This window comes from Callorhinus ursinus, unplaced genomic scaffold (assembly GCF_003265705.2).
Source record: "Callorhinus ursinus isolate GAN/ISIS: 27379988/994484 unplaced genomic scaffold, GSC_fseal_2.0 scaffold63, whole genome shotgun sequence".
Taxonomy (NCBI): Eukaryota; Metazoa; Chordata; class Mammalia; order Carnivora; family Otariidae; genus Callorhinus; species Callorhinus ursinus.
In genome coordinates, this window is record NW_027397125.1 from 1,576,560 (window position 1) to 1,601,327 (window position 24,768).

The 24,768-nt window shown below is 35.9% G+C and overlaps 2 protein-coding genes across 8 annotated transcripts in view; one reads left to right on the forward strand and one right to left on the reverse strand.

Moving 5' to 3' along the window:
• Positions 1 to 14,724, reverse strand: THNSL1 (threonine synthase like 1). Of its 4 annotated transcripts, none has more exons than XM_073885619.1 (3): positions 14,701 to 14,724; positions 7,790 to 7,962; positions 1 to 6,561 (listed from the first exon to the last, which is right to left on the reverse strand). In XM_073885619.1, exon 3 carries the CDS (start codon positions 6,511 to 6,513, stop codon positions 4,285 to 4,287), a length of 2,229 nt encoding a protein of 742 aa, XP_073741720.1. In that variant the 5' UTR covers positions 6,514 to 6,561; positions 7,790 to 7,962; positions 14,701 to 14,724; the 3' UTR covers positions 1 to 4,284. The 4 variants fall into 4 exon arrangements, with proteins under 4 accessions (XP_073741720.1, XP_025747666.1, XP_025747665.1 ...); XM_025891881.2 differs by lacking the exon at positions 14,701 to 14,724 and adding an exon at positions 13,911 to 14,016; XM_025891880.2 differs by lacking the exon at positions 14,701 to 14,724 and adding an exon at positions 13,630 to 13,848.
• ENKUR (enkurin, TRPC channel interacting protein) overlaps positions 14,095 to 24,768 on the forward strand; it is a 24,320-nt gene continuing 13,646 nt past the window's right edge. The window contains exons 1-2 of one of the 4 annotated variants that reach the window (XM_073885622.1): positions 14,096 to 14,603; positions 22,135 to 22,280. In XM_073885622.1, the coding sequence (XP_073741723.1) occupies positions 22,172 to 22,280 (109 nt within the window). In that variant the 5' untranslated portion in view covers positions 14,096 to 14,603; positions 22,135 to 22,171. Of the gene's footprint in view, positions 14,604 to 20,254; positions 20,444 to 22,134; positions 22,281 to 24,768 lie in introns of those variants that run through there. The other 3 variants (XM_025891951.2, XM_073885621.1, XM_073885623.1) reach the window with 3 other exon arrangements.

Here is a 24,768-nt window from a genome sequence, read left to right on the forward strand (position 1 = left end):
CAAAATACTATTTATTCAATAAGAACATGAGATGAGTGCTGTACACAAAATATTTTGAAACATAGAAGTCCTCAAATTTTGAGGAAAATTACATAAGATCACATGAATTGCCAATCTGGGGTATATGCTATCAAGTATATCCAAAACAGTATTTTTTACATGGCTTCAAAGAAAACCTATTGTTACTCATATAATTAAATTAAATTTTAGTGTTACCACGAACGCAAAAAGCCTAGTTTACTCTGAAATAAAACTAAAATTTAACATGTGTTAATATTTGTGCCATAAAGAGTGTGAAGAACATACCTTTTTGTCAAAAAAAATTAACTTCTAACTGTTCAAAATGGCTCCTGGAGGCTTTTCTTTTTTCAGCATTTCTCATGAACTCTAGAATATCGATCTCAAAGTTTCTATTTTGAAAAACTGTAGTAACAAAACATTTGTTTAAAAAGCCTCGCAAGGATACCATCAAACTTACTATGAGATATTAAATTGACTAATTTCAGGACTCATTCATCAAAAATGAGAATTTACTCAAAACAATTCATTGAGGATTTAAGTAATTGCAGTTATAAACTCTCCTAATATTCATGAATGAAATTCAATCTGCCATTAGCAAGCCTGTGTTTCATAGGCCACTAAACTCTCAATAAAGTCTATAATGATAACCTAATTAGTGTCACATCTGCACATGTCACTTCAATGCAGTGACTCCAGACAATTATCACCACTTAGATGAAGTCGTTAAGAACTCAGAAAGAGTTAAAAGGGTTTGAAAACAAAAATATCTAAATTGACCAATGCACCCTTCTGTAGGAAGCAAACTTAACTTTTTGATGTAGAGCTCTCATGAAAATATTGCCCATTGATCAGTGTATTGCTAGACATTATGCTGATTTGGTTTCTTGTCTGTGACGGGTCCCTTTTGCTTGACACTGGCAACTTTTCTGGCTCTACTTTTTTGAATCAGAGGAGCTTACGCTAACTTTGATTTTAAAAGAGCCTATTTGTTTTTAAAGTCTGAAGAGATAAAACTAATGATTCTAATGGTTGGAGTGCACACACAGGGCCCACACAAATACCTATTTCATATGCAGATTTTATTCAAGTTCCTGGATTGTGACAAAAACTGTACTATTTATGTTTTTATGGGTTTGAAGTTCACATGAACATAGCCTTTTTAAGAAAATTAAGTAGTTTGAATTATGTAAGGTTTATAAGTTATTTAATGGATTGAAACAGTATTTGCCACAAGTGATTGGTTTTCAGAGTGAATTGTTATTACAATCCAACAAAAAACTCATACAAAACAATTTGCCTTCTACCATCTATTTTGAAGGAAACCTATTTTATGATTTCCATTAATGTGTAATTTTAAAATCTCATTTTTCCTCAAAAATCTTCAATTTGCTATATTTATGACATTATAAAATCATTTCTCAGTTAAAGCTAGAAATTATGACAGCCTGAAATTTCATAACAATTTTTCATTTCATAGACAAAACACAAGTTTTTATTTTAATGACGCCAAGATATGAAACCTATTTTTACATATTATTGGAAAGAAGCACAAATGTTTGAAACAAATGTTTGAAAGTCCATATTCACTAGTCTTCAACACAAATTTTACAAAACTGTACACCTACTGCATACAAGAACAGATAAACATGAGACAAGCTAGACGTCGACTAACTGGTAAAAGGATAGACTGTGGTATTCATACAATGGAATATTATATATATAGTAATAAAAAAATTAGTGAACTGTGGCTCCACTCATCTGCATGGATGGATTTTTAAAGTTCTTGAGCAAAATATAAAGTCATGGAAAAATACAGTGTGACTCCTCTTCCCTAAGATTCAAAAAGAGGCAAAACTAAGCAACGAAAAATTATAAAAACAAACAAGAATGATGAAAATTTAGGATAGTGGTTACCTCGGGGAGAGAAGTGCACGTAATCAAAGAGGAGACCGTGTGGCTATCAGAGGTGTGAGTAACGTTCTACTCTTCGAGCAAGGTGGTGAGTACATGGGTATTTGTTCTATTACTCCTCCTTAAACTGTACATATACTTTATGTATACGGAGAAAATGAGAGGCAAGAAAATGGTGACCGTATAGACAACTCTTTTTGAAGACCACTGATCTTGCATGTAAAGGAATAAAAGATGGGAAGAAATGTGAATGTTCTCAGAGATTTTGTTTTGCTCTTGCTAAGATATGAAGAGAGCATCTGAATGACAGAAAGGTTCCATCAGAGGGGAGAGGCTGAAGAAACAGCAGGGGTGACTGATGAGGCGAGGCCCACGGGAAGGTTTGCCTCTGACAGGAGGAGGAGCGGTCTCATTCAGGCAGAGGGCGGTAGGGAAAGCTAAGAATAACAGGCACAGATTTATACAGTTGATGATGGGAAACGGAAGTACATCAGATATGGGGGCTCGCTCCTCTTGAATGAGGCTCCAAGGGGAAGGGCAGAGCTGGCTTTGAGAAGAAATGAAGGCATCAAGTGACAGCTCGGGGCAGTCAGAGAAACAACTGACCACAGACAAATAAATGCAGGTGCTGTCCTCAGCATTTCACCTTACGTGTTTCCCTGGCCTCTGTCTAGAATATATTTCCCCTTCCTTTTCACCTAGAAAATCTTCCCATCCTTCAAGACTCACCTCACGTTCTCCGTCTTCTGTGATACCTGTTCTATTCCACGGCAATCCTTTCCTTTTAATCCTTACAGCGCTTAACTCTTATCACTCGTTTTTTACTTGCTCATAAACTACCTTGCAGTCACTCTTTTGTGTTGTACATGGCTTCATTCTTCTGGGTGGTCTCCCTAGCTACAGTTCTTGAGGACAGAAATCATGTCTTTTTTTTTTTTTTTTAAGCACCGTTGCTCCCCCTTTCAGAAGAATAGTGCATTCTCATACAGTGAACACTTAGCTGTTCGTTGTTCTATTTTTTAAATATGTCATCTACTTAAACAGATATTCTTAAAAGCAAAAGAAAAAAATATGTGAATAACTGAACTTTGAATCCTCCATTATTTTCTTGTCCCTGCTTCTGGTTTTCAATTTTTGGTTTTAGAACTTACTTGGTAGAAGCCAAGCCAGACATCCAATGTTAACACAACATTGGTTTGATTTTTAGTATTTTTTAAACAAATTGTTTCTACTCATTAAACTATTAAATTTTTTTCTTTACAACTTTTAATATGTTTCCTCATGGAGGTAGATCTTAGAAAATGAGGCAGAATATTATCAGCAAAGACAAATTATGTCAGGAATGCCATCTTGTGGTTGAGAGTAGTCCATTACACTACAGATCCTTTCAGTAACAATCTTTAATTCAGAAATAAAATATCCACTAAATTCACAAATGTAAGTCATGGTTAAAATTATTGTTACTACAAAGAAAGAAAAGCTAGATATGTGTGTTTTCAATTGTGTGTGACTTCAGTTGTCAAAAAAGACAATGTTCATCGGAGAGACAACAGATGAATTATATAGGAATGGACTCTAATACAGAAACACTGCTACCTATAACTATAAATATATTCTATTAAGACTATTGAAATACTCTGAATTTTGGAAAACTTTTCTCATGAAATAGATAATTTTACTTCTATATCCACTACTAACTAGTTATGTTATTACATCCTAGATTTAAATCATGGGTCTTGATTTTCAAAATACATCACCCTAACTATAACCATCCAAAGGGGAGTGAAGGACGGAGCACTTATCTAACTTGGATGGTGTAGGATACACAGAATTAGTTGTCGTCCAAAATGGGACTTGGAAGAGAGGTAAAAACCCGGGCCCTATCTTAACAGATGAACTTACTACTTCTTCCATACAAGTTAGACATTTCAATAATAAATTGTCTTTCTAGTCAATAGAAAGCTAGTAACTGTTACAGATATATTACTTAACAACTACGCTTACATATTCTAATTGCCAAGTTGAATACCAGACATTCTGATCCACTTAAAAGTGGGGATGAGGGCGTAGAAACTGATATATCCCTCACGAGTGCAAAGCACAGCACAACACAAAGGTCCATGCACTATGCTACCCTTTTGTCACTTCCAGATTATAAGGTTTTAAGGAGCATGTGCAGGTACAATGTTCAGTTATAGAGATCAGGTTATTTGAAATTCCAAAAGATAATAGATCTACATGTAGCTATATTTACCAAAAAAAGGAAAATGCTATTGTACTCCAAATCAATGTCTGGGATTTATTATGGCATGCTTATCACCAGGAAAAAAAAAAGTTTTACTCAAAAATTTTTTATACGAATTGATTTTGTATTAGTTTTTCCACATGATTCTTCATGACATTCACATCAGCTGCACAAACCTGGTACTCCATCTTCTCTTGCTGTTTCGTTCTCTCTAATAAGGCTTCGTGCGGTGGAGGCAATGCATTGTAGGAACTCAGCAAGTAAAGCTGACTTGAGGAGGTATGGTTGATTTCTTTAATCTTTAAAGCCTGCATGATAGCAGGTGCAAACTTCGAGTAATGAGCCGTAGATGAGACAATCACTGGGCAAGTTTTGTCTTGCATTCTGTCTGCAACCACTTTTGCAACAGCAGTGTGTGGATCCAGAATATACCCCGAAGTACTGTAGGTGGAATGAATAGCTGCCAGACACTCTCCCTCGGAGCACCAGTCGGCTACAAAATCCTGCTGGAGTTTCTCAACTAGCATCTTCTCTATCTGGAAGTGATGCTGCTCTTCTAGTTGATTAAACAATTTTGTCATTAATTTTCCGTTTTTATCAGCCATCAAGTGTAAATGTCGTTCCAGGTTTGAAGCTTTAAGAATATCGATTGCTGGTGAAAAGGTCTGTGCTAATTTTCTTTCCCTTAGGTCATAGTGTCCTGTTTTTATAAAATCAGTCAAAACATGGTTCTGATTAGAGGCACAAATAAATTTGCGAATAGGGATTCCCATCATTTTGGCATACACTGCTGCTAAAATGTTACCAAAGTTTCCTGTGGGAATACAGACATCCACTGGGCTTCCAAAAGAAATAAATCCTTGGCTAACAAGATCAAGATATGCAGAGGCATGATAAACTACTTGGGGAAGCAGTCGGCCCCAGTTTATGGAATTAGCTGAACTTAAGACTGTTCCATATTCCATAATAAGAAAGCCAGCAAAATCGGAATCTCTAAAAATGCCTTTTACAGCTGTCTGGCAAAAATCAAAATCTGACTTGACACCCACTGCCCATCCATTTTCTTTCTGACTGCCAATTATTTGTGCTTTTTGAAAATCACTTACTCCGTTCTCAGGAAAAAACGTGGCCACAGCTATTCTTTGCTTATCATTCTTATTAATACGGCTAAAACCATTTAAGACTGCACTCCCTGTGTCTCCTGAAGTAGCTACAAGTATCATATAATTGCAACTTGGTGGAATACAGTGTGCAAAAAGATGAGGCATAAGCTGTAAAGACAAATCTTTAAATGATCCTGTTGGTCCGTGAAACAACTCCAGGATGAACTGGTTGCCTGAGAGATGCCGGACAGGGGCAATTCTGGAGCAGGCAAAGTTTTCCCCATAAGCAGTCTCAATCATTTCTCCCAATCTGGCAGCAGGTACATCAGCTGGATGTATACACTTTTCCAGCAGGATTTGTGCCCTTTCTATGTAGGTTGCTCCTACGAGGCTTTTCCACTCCCTACAGTTTAATTTTGGAAACTCTTTCTCAGGAACGAAGAGTCCACCATCAGAAGCTAACCCCTCAATCACTGCTTCGCTAAAGAATTTTGTTGAAACCTTCCGTTCGTCTTTAGGCCAAATGTGTCTTGTTGAAACGAACGTTTCTGAGTCCACATCTTGGTACCGTTTGACTGCACTGAGCACTTTGTCAGCGACCTCCTCTGGGGAAGCCCCACTTTCACAGAAAACACGGGTATCATACCACTTCTTATAATACTGTCTTCTAAACTTAAGTAAGTCTTTCATAGATGTTCCAGCATCCTGACCTACGATCCTATCAATTTTCATTAATTTTAAGCGGCTGACTATATCTATTAGAGGTACATCCAGGTATACAATTATCCCATTTTTCTTCAGATGCCACATGCTAGCATCATGCATTGGATTGGACCCCGTAAGGGAAATCACACTTCCAGATGTAGAGAAGTTTAACACGGCTTTTCCTTCCTCTTCTAAAAATTGCTCATTACCAACATCCTGTAATTTTTCAGACACACTCATATTCCAGGTTTTTTCAAGGATATCATCGTCCACATCTATGACACAACAACCTAGTTTCTGACCTATTATTCTGCCTACTGTTGTTTTCCCAGCACCAGGCGGTCCCATCAGGATAATATTTTTGTCTCCAACAAGAGAGTGGGTTGAGTGCCACGACTTCCTGAATTCTGCAAGTGCAAGGGTTCTTGAAAGAAACAGCTGCACATGTTTATCCGTTCTAACATGTATACTGGGAAAACATTTCTGGGCTATTTGTTTCAGATGCGGACATCGGTTAAAGTGGAGCATTCTCTTTTCACTTTTCTGCCCAAGTCAACCTAAAAACTGGCTTTAGCCCTTTTCAAAACATAAAAACAAAAAAGACATTTGGTTACTAATTTCAACAAACTCAAAATCCCAAAGAGGACTGAAAATAACCATGTCCACGGTACCTAAACAGTTTAGAAATCTTTCAAATGTATGGGACATTTTTTAAAGTACTCAAACCCAAATTCTCATATATTACATATTATCCTTTAAATAATCTTTTCAGTCTCAAGCCCGAGTGATCACAACTTTAAAAATTTGTAACTATAGGCAATGCTTTATTCAGAAAATGCCATATCATAGATGCTTTAAAAAAAAGCCATACTAAATCAGATTAGTATTTCTTTTCCTGTAACGAAAACTGTTTCTTGGTTTATAACCCACATAAAAAAGGATTATTTGGAATGCTATTTACTTGCAATTCATAAAAGCTGAATATTCTTTAAATTTAATTTCTAACTTTAGTTACACTAACATGCTGATAGACTATCATGCTCCTCATAAATGTCTCAAAATTCACAACAGGGAAGTAGAATATTTGCTTACAAAATGCTTAAATAACTTTCCAAACTGTAGGACAAAAGTATGGCATTTTCTTTCTTATGCGCCTTTTATATGCATATCGTAAAGAATCATCCTCAGATATTTTTCATATTGAAGGCCTTTTAAAAAAAGCTAAAACGAAAGGTATAATATTATGCAAATAGTTAAGTTGGTAACAGCAAAGTCAAAGGCTACACATCTATAACCTTATCTGCATGAAACCGCCACTTTTGTTTCTGTCCTCTAAACATTATCAGTGGAGACACTTAACTCAAATTCCAAACTCTACAGTGATAGCAATAAAAACAAACAAACAAACAAAAAACTTCGGGATGTTTCCAATGATGAGAGGAAATAATTACTCTGGCATCCAAAGAACCTCTGCAATTCCCCATATTGCTCAAATCCCTGTCTTTGGGATGTAATGTACTCAACATTAAAACACAAATGTATGCCAGACAAGTCAAATTCTTAGTCATACGTAAAATGCAATTTAGTAACTGTTGCAGTGTTCATTCAAATTGACTAAAGGAACTCCACAGACATCTAGTAGGGCTTTTCACATTTTCTGCAACTAAGCCATATTAAATATCAGATGGTATGTTCAAATATGCTCTGAAAACTTTTAATCATTTACTACTTTGATTATCTGTACTACTATGTTCTGTAATTAAACATTTAAACCATTTTAAAACTAACACTGAATTTAACTTACAAGTTAAATTAGAACTGTCAAGAGAAGGAATACATTTCCTTATTTGGCCTTTCAGCTCGTATGTGCTGTCCTTAATTCCCACTGACTTGTAAACCATATGACACACAGGAACCAATCTCAGATGAAGAGTTTGTTGATGCTGAGGCAAAGTCAATCTTTGCAAAAAACAGAGTCTATAACAGAAAAATTTTCAAGTTAATCATCACTGAGTACAATGTTACAAAATCCCACACATGGACTGGTCTATTATTAAAATATCCACCTGAAAAATTTAAAGTCCAGAAAAAGAATGAATTGACCCTTTTCATGTTTCCCCAAATCTATTATTAAAAGTTTAAGATACTGTTTTTTTTTAACATCTGTGTCTTATAAAGGAAAAGAAATTTCATTAAACAGTACTGAAGGAATTTCTTCCACCAAGCAATATGAAAGACAGTAATATAACCAAATAAGAACAAATACAAAATCTCTCACAATGACACCTGAAATTTTAATTACTTAACTGGATGTTTAGTGATGAGAGAAAAATTTAAATCACTGGACTAAAGCTATGAAATGAGTGCTTGAATTACCCTTGTGGGTTGTTTTATCCATCTGAATCACTACATGATTTGTATGTAATAATACCTACTGTAAAAAGCGCAAATATAGTGTCTGCTACACACCAGTACCCCTTGTCTATTTAATTGAGTTTATAATAAATTCAAAACACGTATCATAGTGGCTGGCACATAAGAATATTCTCATATATGGTAATATTATTATCACTCAATGGCAATGGACTAAAAACATATAAATTGAATCAGAATATCTAGGCTCAAGGCTAGGTGTATTTTTTCATGGTTTGTTTATAAGCCTTCAGAGAAAATATGGGTACTTAGCCATGAATCAAGAATTGTTTTGCTATACACAGTCTAATTCTTTCCCTGCCATGAACCCAGGATCAGAGAAGTATACACTTGAACCATTATTGGTAATGTCTTTTATTAAACTGTATTCTAGTATAGTACTTTAACACCAGCTAGTTTTCTTGGAGGAAGGGGAACACTTTCTAAAACCATCTGCTTCACCTGCTATTCAGGAGTGTGTTCTTGTTTTGTTCCCAATGTGTAACTTCTGATGTCTGTATTAGCAGTAATTGTAGTATTACCTGAGTAGCTGGTTGGTTTTTCTGGACATTAAATCTTTTAACTGATCTTTTTCACTTTGTGTTGGTTGCTACAATGCTTACCATCAACTCCACTAAAAGTAGAAGACTGTAACACAAACATTATGCATTGTTTGCCTTATCTTTTATAACCTTAGTTTTCCTTTATTTTATATGAATTAAAAATAGAAAATTATGACAGCTTAATTTAATTTAGTATATTATTTGACAATAAAAAACTTCCTGAAAATAGCAGAAGGCAGTTTTAAAGGGCTATAATATGTAAGAAATATTACGATATTTAAAGAAATATTATTTTTAAATATAAATATATATTTATAAAATAAAGAAGATGAATTCTATTTTAAGTAACATACTAAATTTTGTTTTGTAGCATTTTATCCACAAATTAATTTTAGGGCTTCAACACCCATTGTAAACAAACCAAAATACAAGATGGAATAATATCTATAGTATGTAACTTTCATCTGAAAACTAAGTCTTTACTTAAGAGGTAATAAAGTCAATTCTCATTATTCATGGTATTATGTTCTATAAAGTCATCATTCTTGAGTATTGAATTAGTGAACAGTGAATAGTCCCATTGCTCCTAGGGGAAATACAGGGTTAGGTTTCTGCGAGCCTCGAGTCACATTTTTGCCAACTGATCAATACCTAGGCTTGTTTTGTGTTTCTGCTTAAAGTCATTTTATATATTTTTTATATCTTTAATATATAATTTATACATATATATATATGTAGTTGACTCATTACCGCTCTACAGCCAACAGCACTCTAACTTAAGCCTGAATGAAGCTTATCTAACACACATTTTATCTGTAAGGCACATTATAGCCTAATTACCTTAGGAACACTAGGCAGCACGTCAGCAACCTCGGGGCCATTTTAAACGGCAAAACCACCAACTAGAGGTACAAAAATGTGAAAAATGTGGCACTAACTAGAATGGGAGAAGGATATTTTTGTTTACAGTATTTGAGCTCAAACAGCAAGGCAGAGCATCATCTTGCCTGACCACAGCTTGGAGCACGTACATCAGGAGACTCAAATTTTTCACCACTGTGCGTGTGTCCATGAATGAATGCACAAGTTTGGCAAGTATTAATTTGGGCTTATAAATAAATTTTAGTGAGTAGAATTCACAAATATGGAACGTGTGAAAAGGGAGGATCAACTGCATATCATTTTCCTTTACGATTCAAAGCCATGTTGTTATGCTTTTTCAATTATTTTATATTTTAGTATGTATTTCAGTCTAGTGGTCATGAATAGGCAGTTTTTCTTCAGCCAAAGGACAAAACTTTTTCAAATTAAATGGAAGTCAAGGAGTCAAAAAACAAAAGCTGTACTTAAAGACCAAATCTCTTGGCCATAAAGTACTCAGGTTTTACTGTATTAATGTTCTAAAGTGTTTTCTGTAGAGCCAGGTTCTTCATGAAAACATTTTAGTCATACTCTCTAATTCCTCACAGGACGGAAGATCTACACAACTCCATTATCCATTAATACTTTTTAAATAGGTTTTCCTACTGATCACTTATAATGGGGTTTTTTGATCCACGAACTCCACTGGATACTTTTTAGACGTAATAGACACTTGTCCTTCAAACAGACAAATGAAAAGCCTGTCGCTCTCACAGCAAAAACTTTAAAAAACAAAAACAGAAATGTCCACATGTACAAAATAATTCAAGTACTCTTTGATTTCACAGCACAAAATTTAACAATTTTACTTTGGCAAGCTGATCAAAACTGAATAGTGAATTCAAGAAAAAAAAAGTAAAGAAATTACTTTTTAAATCACTTTTAAATAATTTCCTATGAATGCTAATAAACTTACATTTTTAAACCAGAAATTCATACTAATTTTCAGCAACCTATTTAGTGATGTTTTCCTAAGGACACCACTAGATGATTGCTAATCAACTAAAGTCATACCTGTTACCAATTTTTACTTCCAAAATGGTCTAGAAGAATTTTTTCAATTCCATTATAAAATTACCTAGTTTCTAATTCCTCTGGGAAATTACCCAAATCCTATTCAGTCAGGATGATTTAGCATTTGTCACCCATTTAAAGTATTTGTTTCATACTATTCCAAAATAAAACATAAGTCATAGCACTTTAAAAATTATTTCATGATGAGAACTGGCTGCGGTCCAGTGAACTTCTGAAAACATTTATGCCATGATTATGCTTGTCACCCTATATTAATGCAATCTAAATTTCTCAGAAGAATGACTAAATCTAGTCCATTATCTTATGAAGGCATCCTGACATATTTTTTAATTCTTAAAATGACTATTTTTACAGTAATAAATTGTTTTCCAATACATAATAAAAATGCAAATTCCTAGGACATAAACTAGCCAGGGGGAAGGTAAAGTTCTGCTGCTCTGGACTGTTAAGCAAAAATCCTCCCAACACGCCTTTAGGTCAGTCAGCAATTACTTCCCTGGAAAAAGCAAGACGGAAAGACCACACACTCCAGTGTCAAGTTGTAATCAGAGGGATCTTAAATCAAAAGTAGAATTTACAAGTTCATCACTCATCTTTGCCCCTATCTTAGCACCAAAGCTGAGTAAGCCTTTCCTGTTGCTACCCTTTTGCTGTTAGATACCCTAATGGTCTTGAATATTTAATTCAAAAGACTTTTTAAGTACCCTTTTTAATTCTATAATTTAAAAATATATTATTATAAAGAATATCTCTTATACAGGGTTATTTTTCTTCCTAGAAAATTGTCTTTTTTATAGTCCCACCTAACCTCATTTTATTCATCTAAGTAAATTAGAATTAATCTTTAGCAAAAAAACTCTTAACTTGTATGTACAAACCACTTATAGCAGGGGTCTGTGCAAAACTATAACCCACAGGCCAAATCTGTGCAAAATTACAACCACGCTTTCTGTAAATTAAGTTTCATGGGAACACAACTGTGCTTATTTATTTGTTCATCTGTTTTGTATTGTCTTTGGCTGCTCTTGAGCCACAACAGTAGAGTTGAGCAGTTTCGACCAAAACCATTTGGCCTGCAAAGGCCTAAAATATTTATTATCTAGCCGTTTGCAGAAAAAGTTCATGACCTCTGTCAGTATACTAATTTCCTGTGGGCATAGTGGAATAGACATTTCCTTGAACAGTACTAACATTTTGAGGTAATTATAAAAATTAGAAATATATTCTTTGTAAACATGCTTTCAAAAGGCAAGCAGAATTATAGACGAAGTATCTAAGGAAAAAAGTTCCTTTCTAAATGATTTAACAACTTCATCATGACTGTAAACTAAATACACTACAGTGAGGAGATCATAAATTGGTATTTTTAAGGCCACAATAAATATACTGATACCAGTGAAATTACTGTATTCAGTAACAGAAAGTCAAGACTAGCTAAGGTTGGTTGGGACTTACTAATTGGAGAAATCATGCTTTGCCCTTTGGCTCTTTTAGGAACTGTTTAATATGAAGCGTCCCAAAGTGTTTCTTCTTCATTAGAAAATGTATAAGCTTTGGCCAACGGCCACCCACTTGGTTAATGGCATTATCAGTATGAGTCCTTAGTTCAAATCTTGCCATGGATAAAGAGAATTTTTCTCTATACATGCTAAGCAAAAACAAACAAAATATCCCCCCAAACCCAAAACATAAAATAGTCTAAGGCGAAAGGAAACCGACAAACTGGTATACACATAAAAAATGTTTTGAAAAGTAGAAGATCTGATGTGAAGAACAGGAGCATCATCTCCAACATGCCACTCATCTGAAATAAAATGCTCCACTCCTGGGATAAAAATAAAAAATCTGATCAATTGGATAAGAAAAAACTAAATTTATTCTTATCTAATGAAATTCGCTAAGAGCCCCAAATGAGAAGGACCCACACATTCTGCAGAGCCTTTTAAGTCGGAACTAAAAGGTTAATGAAGCCATCATGCTGTTTTTCTCTCTCCACCGAGCACCCTGGCAGTGAGACGACCAAAACTGGTGTTGGTTCTTATCTTTGACCATCTCTATTCCCTGTGGGCAATGGCCTCTGTAAGCTTCGTTCAGACCAACTATCCTCTTTCCCAAATATTGCCAAAATGTCTTTTAGAGACTCGGGATCGCAAAGGCTTCTGTATGAAATTCTTCCAGCAGTCCTACGTGCATAAATAGGTTTAGGGAAGAGCAGACGGTTCAAAACGGAACAAAACCGCTCCCGAGAAGGCAATTTTCAAAAAGGGACACCATAAAAATGGGCAAAAATTCAAGGGCCCATTTAAAGAGCCTTCTCCTGGTTTAGGCTGCTTATCTAAAAAACATCAAGTCCACTTGTCTGTGGATAAAGACCTAAGAGGAGGGGCGCGACCAGGAGGTACACCAGGCTGAGAACAGAGAACGGGAGAACAGAGGTCGGTGGAGGGGAGGGCCGCGGCGCGACAGGTGGATGGGGCGGACGGCGGGGCGGACGGCGGGGCGTGCGTGGGCGCGCACGCCCACAGGTGGCGAGCAGGGCCGCGCGGCGAGCTCCGGGCAGCCTGGGGCAGAAGCAGCGGGGAGAACGAGCGCAGACATAGTTGAGATTACAACGGAGCAGCGGACAGGGGCAGGAACGAAGTGCGGAAAGGCATGCAAAGGGAAGAAGCACCGGCTTCTACAGTTTCCCTTTCTTTCTCCTCAAATCACTCACCAAGAAAATCACACTGGGAAGACGGGGGGGAAAGGAAAGAAAATGGGGAGGAGCGTCCAGGAGCCGCCAGTGCCGCCTCAGGACGGAGTGCCACACCTCAAGGGCTCAACCCGGCTCGCCCACGGCCCGGGCCCAAGGCCTTCGCTAGGCCTGGCCCGCCCCCAGCCCCGCGCAGCGGTCTCTGCGCCTGCGTCGGTGAAGGCCTGCGCGCCCGCCGCCACACCCACGCCCCGAGCAGCCGCACGCCGGGCACGTGACTCTCGGTCCCCCGCTCCACCTACCTGAATCCTCCCTGCTCCTCAGGCTCCTCCCTACCCGGCCCGCTCTCCACAGAGGCCCTGCTCAGCGCGGCCCCAGCGCCTCGCCCCGCCCTCGCCGGGATTGGCGCCTGCGCACAAGAGCCTTATTGTGTGACGCCTACAGACCGGCGGCGCTGCCGTACTGTTTCTAGTGGAGTGTATCTTTCTCTCCAAATACGCAGAGACAGAAACGTGCAGTATTTTTAAGGGGATGCCATTCAACTCATTATTCCCAAAGGCACATATAAACAGTGGTTTCCATACTGAACTCCAGCAGAAAAACTGCACGGGGAAGAGAGGAAACCTAGTTTACCGTGCTGCCGTCCACTTCCCCGTAGCCTAGCAACTGTTTCCAAGGCAACCACGCCGTCAACAACGCTAAGCAACCCCGAGATAATTAGAAGGCCTATTTTATTTTCTTCCCAAGAGAGGACTGCTAAGAAGAGGTCAAAGGGAAATTAGGTGAAAGAGAGAAACCTTAGTTCTGTGAGAAGACAAGAGTAGGAAAGGGGAAACCCCGTGAAGAAAGAGACGGATATTGGTACAGTGAGAAAAAAGTTGATTATTTTTAAGGAGTCATTTTGGTGGCCATGGATACAGCTTGCTTTTCTGAGAGCATTTATAACCTCATACCCATTGACTGGAAGGAGCCTCCCCAGCCTCCTAGGTATGTGGGTAAGCAAAGATTATCACTTGAAACAAGAATAAGGAATAATTATGCTACTTCAGGATTAACTGAGCATCCTATGACGTTAAAAAAGAAATAACATACATTTTTGTCTCAGTGAAGTACTCTTGGATGTCAGCTTATTAAGGAAGTAGCTGCAAAATCTAGGTATTTCGCATCTCACAATTCAGAGAGGGCCATCCGTGATGAGAGAGGACCATTTTATTATGTTAGCCGCGTGTTAATACAGTATGTAATTGTTTTGTAATTTATCTAATTGTTCATACATGACGGGGTATACAAAATGGCCTGAAATTTCTTGTTGCTGTTGAAAAGAGAAAATCGTTTATATTATCCTGTGTTAGGATACCTGGTATTTGGTTTCAGGAGTTCATTGTTTTATTTCTGACTACACTACCGCTCCCTCTCTAAAGGGATAGTAGTTATTTATTTCTGAGATTATTGTCAAATATAAATTCTTGTTTGTTTCTGAAGCTCAGTCTTTTTATTGGTAAAACAAAATAGATTAAGTTCTAAGGTCTTTTCCGGATCTGATAATTGGATAGAAGGAAGAGTAGATGGATGGAGGCCCAAAAATATGTAATTGAGTTAAAATTCTTACATAAGTGTTAGGACCCCTTAAATTCCCCACATTTTAAAACATTACCCCAAAGTAAATATCTCAGTTAATCTCCTGTGTAGTGGTTTAGAACTTATGCAAATCTATGGGGGGGAAAGTAGGTAACTAGTGCAGAAAATCTTATTCCTTCTAGTACTCAAAATATTTGCTGGTTTTTGTTTTTGTTTTTGTTTTTGTTTTACCCTTCTTCTTTTTCTGATGCAAGTCAAAAGCACATTGAAAGAGCACTAGGCCACAATGCAGGCTCTGAAAATAATTGGTTTGGGAATCATGAATAAATTTTCAAACTAAATGATTCAGATAATCTTTACTTTTCCTTTCAGATCTAATGGTCAGTTATTTTTACTAGTAATTACTTGGGGTGCACGACATAAACAAGTGGGCACATCCTTCCATCTTAAGCCTGAGTATCTGGTTTTAACGAGAGTAGTACCCGTATTATTTTCTATTAGCTTCTCAAAATCTAGTTGAGAATGGAAAGAGGAATGTAAAGTAAAATGTGATGGAGTTGCAGGGTTTATGAGGAGGATTCAAATTAACTATTGCTGAATGAATTTTTGGTCAAAAATTCCTGTACGTTGTACTAGATAAAGCTCCTCCTTTCTGTAACCACTGGTAGATTGTATTTTCTATAGAGTACTGAATTTGAATTGTTAAGACATTTTATGAGATAGGTGTTTTGTTCACTGGTAAATTAAAAAGATGCCCCTTTACTGCATCTAAGTAATTTTTTTCAAGAAATTTCATAGGAACAATCTTTATTCATTTGGCAAGCAATAACTGAGCCCCTATTATGTGTATAACGTTGCCCTTGGAGAATGTTCTTGGGAAATGTTGCAAGTGACAGCAAAAACTCCTTGGTTGACTCTGAAGGTGTAAGTAGGAAAAAGGAACTCGTGGTAAAGGGAATAGAAGGCATCCAAATGCAGTGCCGAAGAACTCTCTCTTTTAGAGTGAGACTATCTACAACAACCTCTACGGTCTGCAACAACCCTGAGAAGGTTTTAATTTGATAATTAAACTACCAGTAAATAAAACCACCAATATATCAACCACCAATATATAAAAACAGAACATGATAACACATTTAACACATTCCTCTCACCACACTAACATTTACTTGCCCTGACCCAATCCCCTTACTAATAGTAAGAATTGATCATAAGAAAGAAATGTATTAACCTACAAGACTTATTTGCATTACTGAGTTACAAACCCAGCTTCAAGAAAACTCACTGCAGTTTTTGCAAAATTAGCAAGATGACTGTCCAGCTTTCACAAAGAGGTGGATTCCTCAGCAACTGACTGCATTGTGATCTCCCACACCTCAGAGGTTACAGTCTCCTTGGGACACTGAAGTATAAACATTAACATGTTTATATATAGTATATAATATATATATAGTATGCAGTTTATACTGCAGACTAACAATAAAATCATATATTATTGGAAACCCTAATGAGAGATGCAGGTAACAAAATGAGAACTTAGAAAATGGATATATGTAATGAAAGTGGGGTGAAGGGCATCCTCTTGCAGTTGAACTTAATGAGCTGAGACCCAAGATATAACAGTGTTAAAGTCAATGAGAAGCCATGAATCCATTTTCAAAATTTCAGTGGCTCACGATGCATTGAGATGGTTTCCAAGATGCTCACCAAATTTGTCACCCTTCTATTGATGGTTCCAGTTACTTAATGTCTCTGATCATTCTGTCTTTCCCTTTTGTTTAAAGTAATATTCCAGGTATGTACCAAATAGCCCATGGTACCATTATCTCTTTCCTTGCAGTGCAGTACTTTTATTAATACACTCATTAGCGTTTTGACATTCATTTCCCCACCGTTGCCTCACATTGAAATTTCTACATGAATTATGACCAAGGTTGGTCTCTACCATACTATAATTAATGTAACTGTTTTTGATATAAACTCGTTATCTACGGAGATAGTTTTGAACTTTGAATCTTTCATATACTCTCTCAACGATCCCTCCCAGCTTTGTGTCATTTGCAAATCTAATAAGTATGTCTTTTCTATCTCCATCTGTCATTGAACAAGGCAAGTACTTTGCATTTTAGTAGGTTACTAGACACCTCTTTCCAGGCTGAGAGCAATAGTGGTTTTGAGGGTTCAGTCAGTCATCCATATGCATCCATTAATCAATTCATATTTCTCTACCTTATCAGTAAGGATAAGAGGCTTTGCTAACATAAAGATGTATATTATGTCTAAGGTATTTTCCTGATTTATGAGTCAAATAATCTTAAAAAAAATTGTGTTCATTTCAGTGACCTGAAACTCCAAATGGCTTGTTTAATCATTGCTTCTCTACAAGTTTTTAGATGCTCTCCAAAATTGACATCAGGCTCACTGTTGTGGAGTTTCTGGATGCATGCTTTTTAAAAAACTGGAATATTTAATGTGTAAGCACCGACTAGTTGGCTTTTTTTTTTTTTAAGGCTTTCTGGTTTTCACTGATGTTAATTAACTGTGACATGTAGTCAGAATTTCATTTTCAGAGCTCCTCATTCTTCTTGGACTATCTTTCATTTTATTCAATTTCCATACTGTTAAATCTATGTCTTCAGAGGCTTTGTAACATCTCTTTGTTTAAAGTGTAGTTATGGGGCGCCTGGGTGGCTCAGTTGGTTAAGTGACTGCCTTCAGCTCAGGTCATGATCCTGGAGTCCCCGGATCAAGTCCCGCATCGGGCTCCCTGCTCAGCGGGAAGTCTGCTTCTCCCTCTGACCCTCCCCTGTCTCATGTGCTCTCTCTCTCTCTCATTCTCTCTCTCTTTCAAATAAATAAATAAATAAATCTTTAAAAAAAATAAAGTCTAGTTATGTATCTAACTTTGCTAAGCAATCTTGACTATTATGAAATCTTAGATGACAGGGTCATTTTCTTCTGAGATTCTTATCTACTTTGCTGACAATTTGTAGCCAATAATTCAATTGGGTAAAGCAGTAGTCCTTTAAAATGAACTTATATTCAAAGAGTATAAAAAATATTCCAAAGTCTTTGTTTTTAGTATAATGAAATTTTATGTTAAAATTCCCATTGTTACCATATATGGTCTCAGAGATTTATGACCAGTGTTAGAAATTGTTTATTCAGATTTTTAATTTGGTTGTCCAGTCTCTGCAGACTTCCATAATAATAACTTTTCTTCATCTCTTGTAAAGAAAAGAAAGTAAACTTTACGTGTACTGATATGTAAAGAGATTATATTAAGTTTTAAAAATCAAGTTATATTTCATACATAAATAGAAATATAGGAAACTGAATTTATTTGAAAAATGGATTGAGGGAAAATAGATTGAGGGGATAGAGGAAAACTAGATTTTTATTCATTTTTTAAAATTGAGATATAGTTGGCATATACCATTGTATTAGTTTCATCATTTTTTTCTATTTTTGTAGTTTGGAAAAGTAAAAAATTATTCAAATAGAATAAAACGTATTGTTTTGTGTAACAAATGGCTAAATTTTCAGTTCATAAAATAATGTACTGAATCACAAGATTGAAAATTAAAAAGGTGAAAGTATACACACTTTTCTTACCATAAGAAAAGCTAAATTATTAATCAAGAGATAATATCTGCCAGTTCCAACTTGCATATGAAATTTAAGGCACAAGTTTGAATTGAACATTATTTTCTGAAGGTATCTAATAAACTCATTCAGTTTAGACCATAATTGATCCCTAGCCATTGAATTCAAGATTGAGGAAAGACCCCTAAAAGCAAGAAATAATTCAATGTTTCTCCAAACAAATTTATCCACATTAAGTAAGAAGAGAATACGAGTTGTTAAAAGTGGTATAGCTAAACTTCTGCTTCCAATCAAGTATGGAATTTACCCTCTCACCTTAAACAACTAAAACACTAGGGGGAAAAACTGTAAAACAGTAGTTTTCAGACAATGGACAATAAGCAGCACAGAGCAGTCATCCCTAAGAGAAGAGAAACAAGCCTCACAATTGCCCCAACATTCTTCCTAGAGAGTTTCCAGGCCAAAGTCCAGGAAAGAGGAATTGAAACAAGACCCAGCAGTCCCTTGAGTTAAAGGAGACAGAGTTCAGAGTCTGGGGAGGTCAAGGCTGTAGAATTCACAGCACAGAGACACAGAGTACCAGAGAGGAGAGGACTGGAGAGAGAGAAAAAGAGAGAGAAAGTGTGTGCTATAGAAATATGCAAGAAGATTTTTCTGAAGTCTTTGGTTAACAGTACATGTATATAATGAAACCACGGAGGCCAGAGAAATAACCAACAGAAGGTAGTAGAGCCAGATAAAGTTCGAATTCCCACCAGCCAGAGTGGAAACACCTAAGGCATAGGGCATTGAGTAGTGCACTCAAAAGCATATTGCCTCAGTAGTGGGGCCAAATTAGAACTAGACTCAAAGCTCTTCTGGACCCAGAAATATAATGCATAGCCAAAAGAAAAATCAGTCAATACAAACAGGCAAAGAAATGACATCAATGCGAGAATTGGTAGACAGGAGCATTAAAGCTATTTTAAATATGCTCCATGTATTCAAGAAGGTAGAGGAAAACATGAGAAAGATACAAAGAGAAATGGAAGGATAAAAAAAAAAGACCAAAATCTAACTTCTAGATATAAAGGGTACCACTTCTAAAATGAAAATGGTCTATTGGATGGTATTAACAGTAGCTAAAACACTGAAGAAAATACTGTTGAATTTGAAAACATAGTAATAGAACAATACAAAATGAAAGAAAAAAACTGAACAGGAAAACAGTGAATCAGTGAGTTGTAGACAACATCAGGGAGCCTAACATAATTAGAATTGCAGAAGGAGAGGAGAGAGATGGGTAAACAGAAAACATATTGAATGATGGCCAAAATTTTGACAAAATTAATGAAATTTTCAAATCCACAAATCCAAGAACCACAATGAGCCCCAAGCAGAAAGAAGAAAAAGAAGGAAAAGGAGGAGGAGGAGAAGAAGACCATATCAAGGGATATTACAATCAAATTTCTTAAATAATAAAGAGTAATAAAGAGAAAAATCTTAAAAGCAGCCAAAGAAAAAAGAAACATCACATACAGAAGAAGAAGAAAGATAGCAAATATCTCATCAGAAACAATAGAAGCCAGAAGTTACAAAGTCCTCAATGCACAAGAAAGAGAATAAGTTGGAAATTTGGATTTACACAATGAAATAAAAAACACTGGAAATGGTAAATATACAGTAAATATTAGAAATTATTTTTTTCTCTTTAAATTTATTTAAAATATAGTTAGCTTTTTACAGGGAAATAATCACAATGAATTATGGGTTCAATAACACATTGAAATAAAATATATTACAACACTGGGACAAAGGTGGGGAGAGAGGTAAATGCAAATATTCTTTTACATGGTTCTTATATTGTATGTGACATGGTATAATGTTACTTGAAGGTAGGCTTTGGTAAGTTAAACATGTATGTTGTAAACTTTAGAACATCCACAAAATAAAGTCAAACAAAAATAGAAAATAAGGCAAAATAAAAAGAGTAAGAATGAACAAAGGGGTATGTAGAAAACAAATCGCAATATGGAAAATTTAAACACAAATATGTTTTTAAAATTACATCAGATATTAATTGTCTAAACAAATAAAAGAGATTTTTTAGAAAGAATTAAATTTCTGTGCCCTCCATAAAAAAAACCCTTTAAAAATAAAATCACAAAATAAGTAAAAAGTCAAAGAATGGAAAAACACTGTGTTGCCACAGATCAAAGGAGTGCTGAAGTGGTTTTATTAATATGAGATAGAGTAGATTTTAGAGTACAGAGTTTTAAAAGGAATAAAGGGCATTACTTTATAATGATGAAGTGGTCAGTTCAAGAAGATATGATAATTTTAAATGCTATGAACCTACAAACAGAGCTTTAAAATATATGCAGCAACAATTGATAGAACTAAAAGAAGAAATGAACAAATCCACAATTGTAGTCAGACATTTCAACATCTTTCCATAATTAAAAGTACACTTGAAAACACTACCAGTTTGACCTGATTGATATTTACAGAACATTCCAGGCAGCAACAGCCAAGCACACTTCCTTTTTGAGTGTATATGGGACATTTACCAAGATAGACCATAATTTGTGCCATAATACAAGTGTCAGAAAGCTTAAGAGGATTGAAATTGTACAAAATATATTCCCTAACCATAGTAGAAATTAATTAGAAATCAGAAAGACATCTGGAATACCCTCAAATATTTGGAAACCAAACAAAACACATCTAAAGAAACTCCTTAGTCAAAGAAAATATCAGAAGAGAATTAAAAAATTATTTTGAGCTGAACAAAAAGGACCACATAGGCATATCAAGATTTGGGGGATGCAGCTATAGAACAGTGCTTAGAAGGGATTCTACAGTTTTAAATACTTCTATTAGGAACCTACTAAGTTTAAAGTCAAATACCTAAATGTGCACCTTAAGAAACTAAAACAAGAAGGGCAAATTAAACCAGAATAAGGAGAAATAACAAAGATAAGTGTGCAAATCATTGAAATGGAAAACATGTGAACATTAGAGAAACACAATGACAAGATCAATGAAATAAAATGCCGAGCTATACTGATCAGCAGAGAGAGGAGGACACAATTCACCAATATCAGGAATGGGAGACGTGACATCACTATCGATGTTACACATATTCATGTGTTAACAAGGAAATATAATCTCGACCCTGGCACCTCTCTCTGAGGGCAAAGCTTCCGTCAAGGGTGCTTGATAGACAGGGCTCAGATAACTACACTTTATGTCTGTCTCTGAATGAATATAGACTTACATATATTTAAAAAGTGTATCTTTTCTTAAACTTGAAATCACTTTTACTGGAAATACAGATACTACAATTTTTTTTAATTTTAGGTACATATCCATTTTTAAGACTTCTGTAAAAGATAACATGCAAAAATGTAAAACTGCAATGAAGACTATGGGACCACCAAAAGTTGAAGTACCTTCTCCAAAGGATTTCCTGAAGAAACACTCAAAGGAAAAAACTCTACCACCCAGTAGGTTTTATCACTCTTTTTAATGTTAAAAGTGCTAACATATCATTTAACTAGAATTATCTTACTGCCAATGAATATTAAATGTTCACCGATGATAAGTTTATCTCATATTTAACAGAATCTGAAATTCTAGGAGGAAGTAGAAGTAGAGAATGTAGTGGAAAAAGAAGGTGGAGAACACTAAGTTGTCCCCAAAATAGACTTTCCCTGTGATGGTGCAGGCTTCTGAAGTACATCTTGGACTATCCAATAAAGCCCTACCTCCTGCCTCACATGCCTCACCATCTTAGTCCCTAGCCAGATGATTTCAGTAACAAATAACAATTTTCTTGAGTTTGAAACCCCAGTGAGAAGATTGCCTGGCATCTAAACTGTGTCTGGTGTTTTCTGCAAGAGATGAGACTCACAACTGTTATACCAGTTGAAGCAACTATCAGGCATGGGCTTTAACTCTCCCAGATCTCTAAGACCATTAGGACAGTAAATGAGTCAGGTGTAATGGAGGAGCCTTCATAAATGAGTGGTAGACAAAGCCAGCTTCTTGGGCATGTGTGCAGTCACACAGGGCCGTGTGCTTAGAAGCTTGGTTTAATGCTCTGCTTTTGCCCTCTTGAAATTCTTAATTTTTGGTCAAGGAGCTCCACATTATCATCTTGTACTAGGCCTTGCAAATTATGTAATTAATCATGGTCATGGTCATAGAATATATAGATATTAGGAAGATTAGGAAGAAGGCTGTCTGGAAAATGGACAGGTATGTATGCATGGAAGCAGCTTCTTCCCATCTTGGGTGTGTCTTTCCTGATGTTTTAGGACAATAGAGAGGAGAGGGAGATTAGTCTCTCTCTTTTACTAAGTTAGCCTTTTTATGTTGCCTGGCATCAAGGAAATAATGCAACATCTCAAGCCCAGCTAGGGTGTTCCTTTTGACAAAAGTGAAACTACTTCTCCTTATGGCAATATTTTATATCCCACAATCCTCTCTCATAACCCATAATGCCATGACAAACGATGAGGATATTATCAGGAAAGATGGAAAAAGCACATCTAAAAATACGATATTCTTGCATAAATTCACGTCTTTCAAAAGTCTCTTTTGTATCTTTCTCAAGGAGAGTTTTGGTATTTTGTGACCCACAACCACTTGAGAACACTGGAAAATCTTAAAATGGAATTAGTTTATTTCAATGATATTACTTAGGTTTCCACGTATCCTCTCTAGAGTTAAATACATTACATAACAACTACCAAACTATATAAATCCTAAATATCAAGTAAGGAAAAAGGGAAGTCTATCTCTCCCCTTATATAACAGGACAAAACAAACACAAAATTATATGGCCTTACGAATAATCAAGAAGGTCGGTTGTTGCAAGAGTTCAATCCAACGAGTTAAAGGTAATATAGACCAAGGCTGCTTCGAGTCTCTTTTTGAATATTCTGTCATTTCGAACACAATAGTTTTGAAGACAGAAATTTGCTAGCACACTGAACAATACTTAATAGATACATGAATATTTCTCTAAGTTCAATTGATAGAACATCTGCATGACAACAAGGCTGTGTTGACATTGCCATTTTGATATAACTTTAAGAAAGCCATTTGGTTTTCAGATTTATTATCACAACTATCAAATACCTTGTGAAAAGACATCCTCATCCCATTTTCCAAGCCTCTGCCCGTTGTCAACCCCTACACCTGGGATGAGAGAAAAGATGATGTTTAAATAGATGTAACAAAGTAAAGACGGGACTGGCTCTAGGCACCATCCAGTGAATAACCAAAACCAACCAAGGGTTGTAATTTACTCTACTTACTCGCCTAAGAATGAATTATCAGTCTTTCTAAACTGTTTCCTCATTTTCTAAGAATTCAGCTTTACCTCTTATATACGTTTCTAAAGCTACAGATTTCCTTATAGTCCATTTGCATGCACTTTCAATTCATAATTAAATTGGGCTTCTTAATATTTTCAATGTGAACATCTAGAGAATAGATAACTCTAGTTTTTTAGGCAAACAGATTTTGCAAACCTCATTTGGTTGAGTGTATCTGGTAGAAGGAAGCTATTTGGGTTGTAACAACGAGCCCTTATTCTCTGCTCCAGGCTTTATAGGAACTCCAAATTCAATTTCTAATAATGCTCACAACATCTCATTAATACATTAAATCGGAAGATACTATTTTGGTAGACCAGAAACAGTAAACAATTTCACATGTAGTTCAAGCAAATATATACATTATATTCTACATATTAAATTTTATCTTTTCTTTTCCCCCTATAATGTAAACTCCATGAGAACAGGGACTTTGTCTCTTGTTCATTGCTGTATCTGCAGTTCCTAGAGCATTAACTGGGGATATAGTATTTCTCAACAAAAACATATTGCATGAATTAACGAATAAGTAAATATCCAAAAACTCCTTTATAATATTTCTGGGTGTGTAGAATTAATATCAATAGCGTTGACTTGCTAGTGCTGCCAT

Bases quoted from the DNA above. Each gene is read 5' to 3' on its own strand.
- THNSL1 (XM_073885619.1), bottom strand. From the start codon at position 6,513: ATGCTCCACTTTAACCGATGTCCGCATCTGAAACAAATAGCCCAGAAA.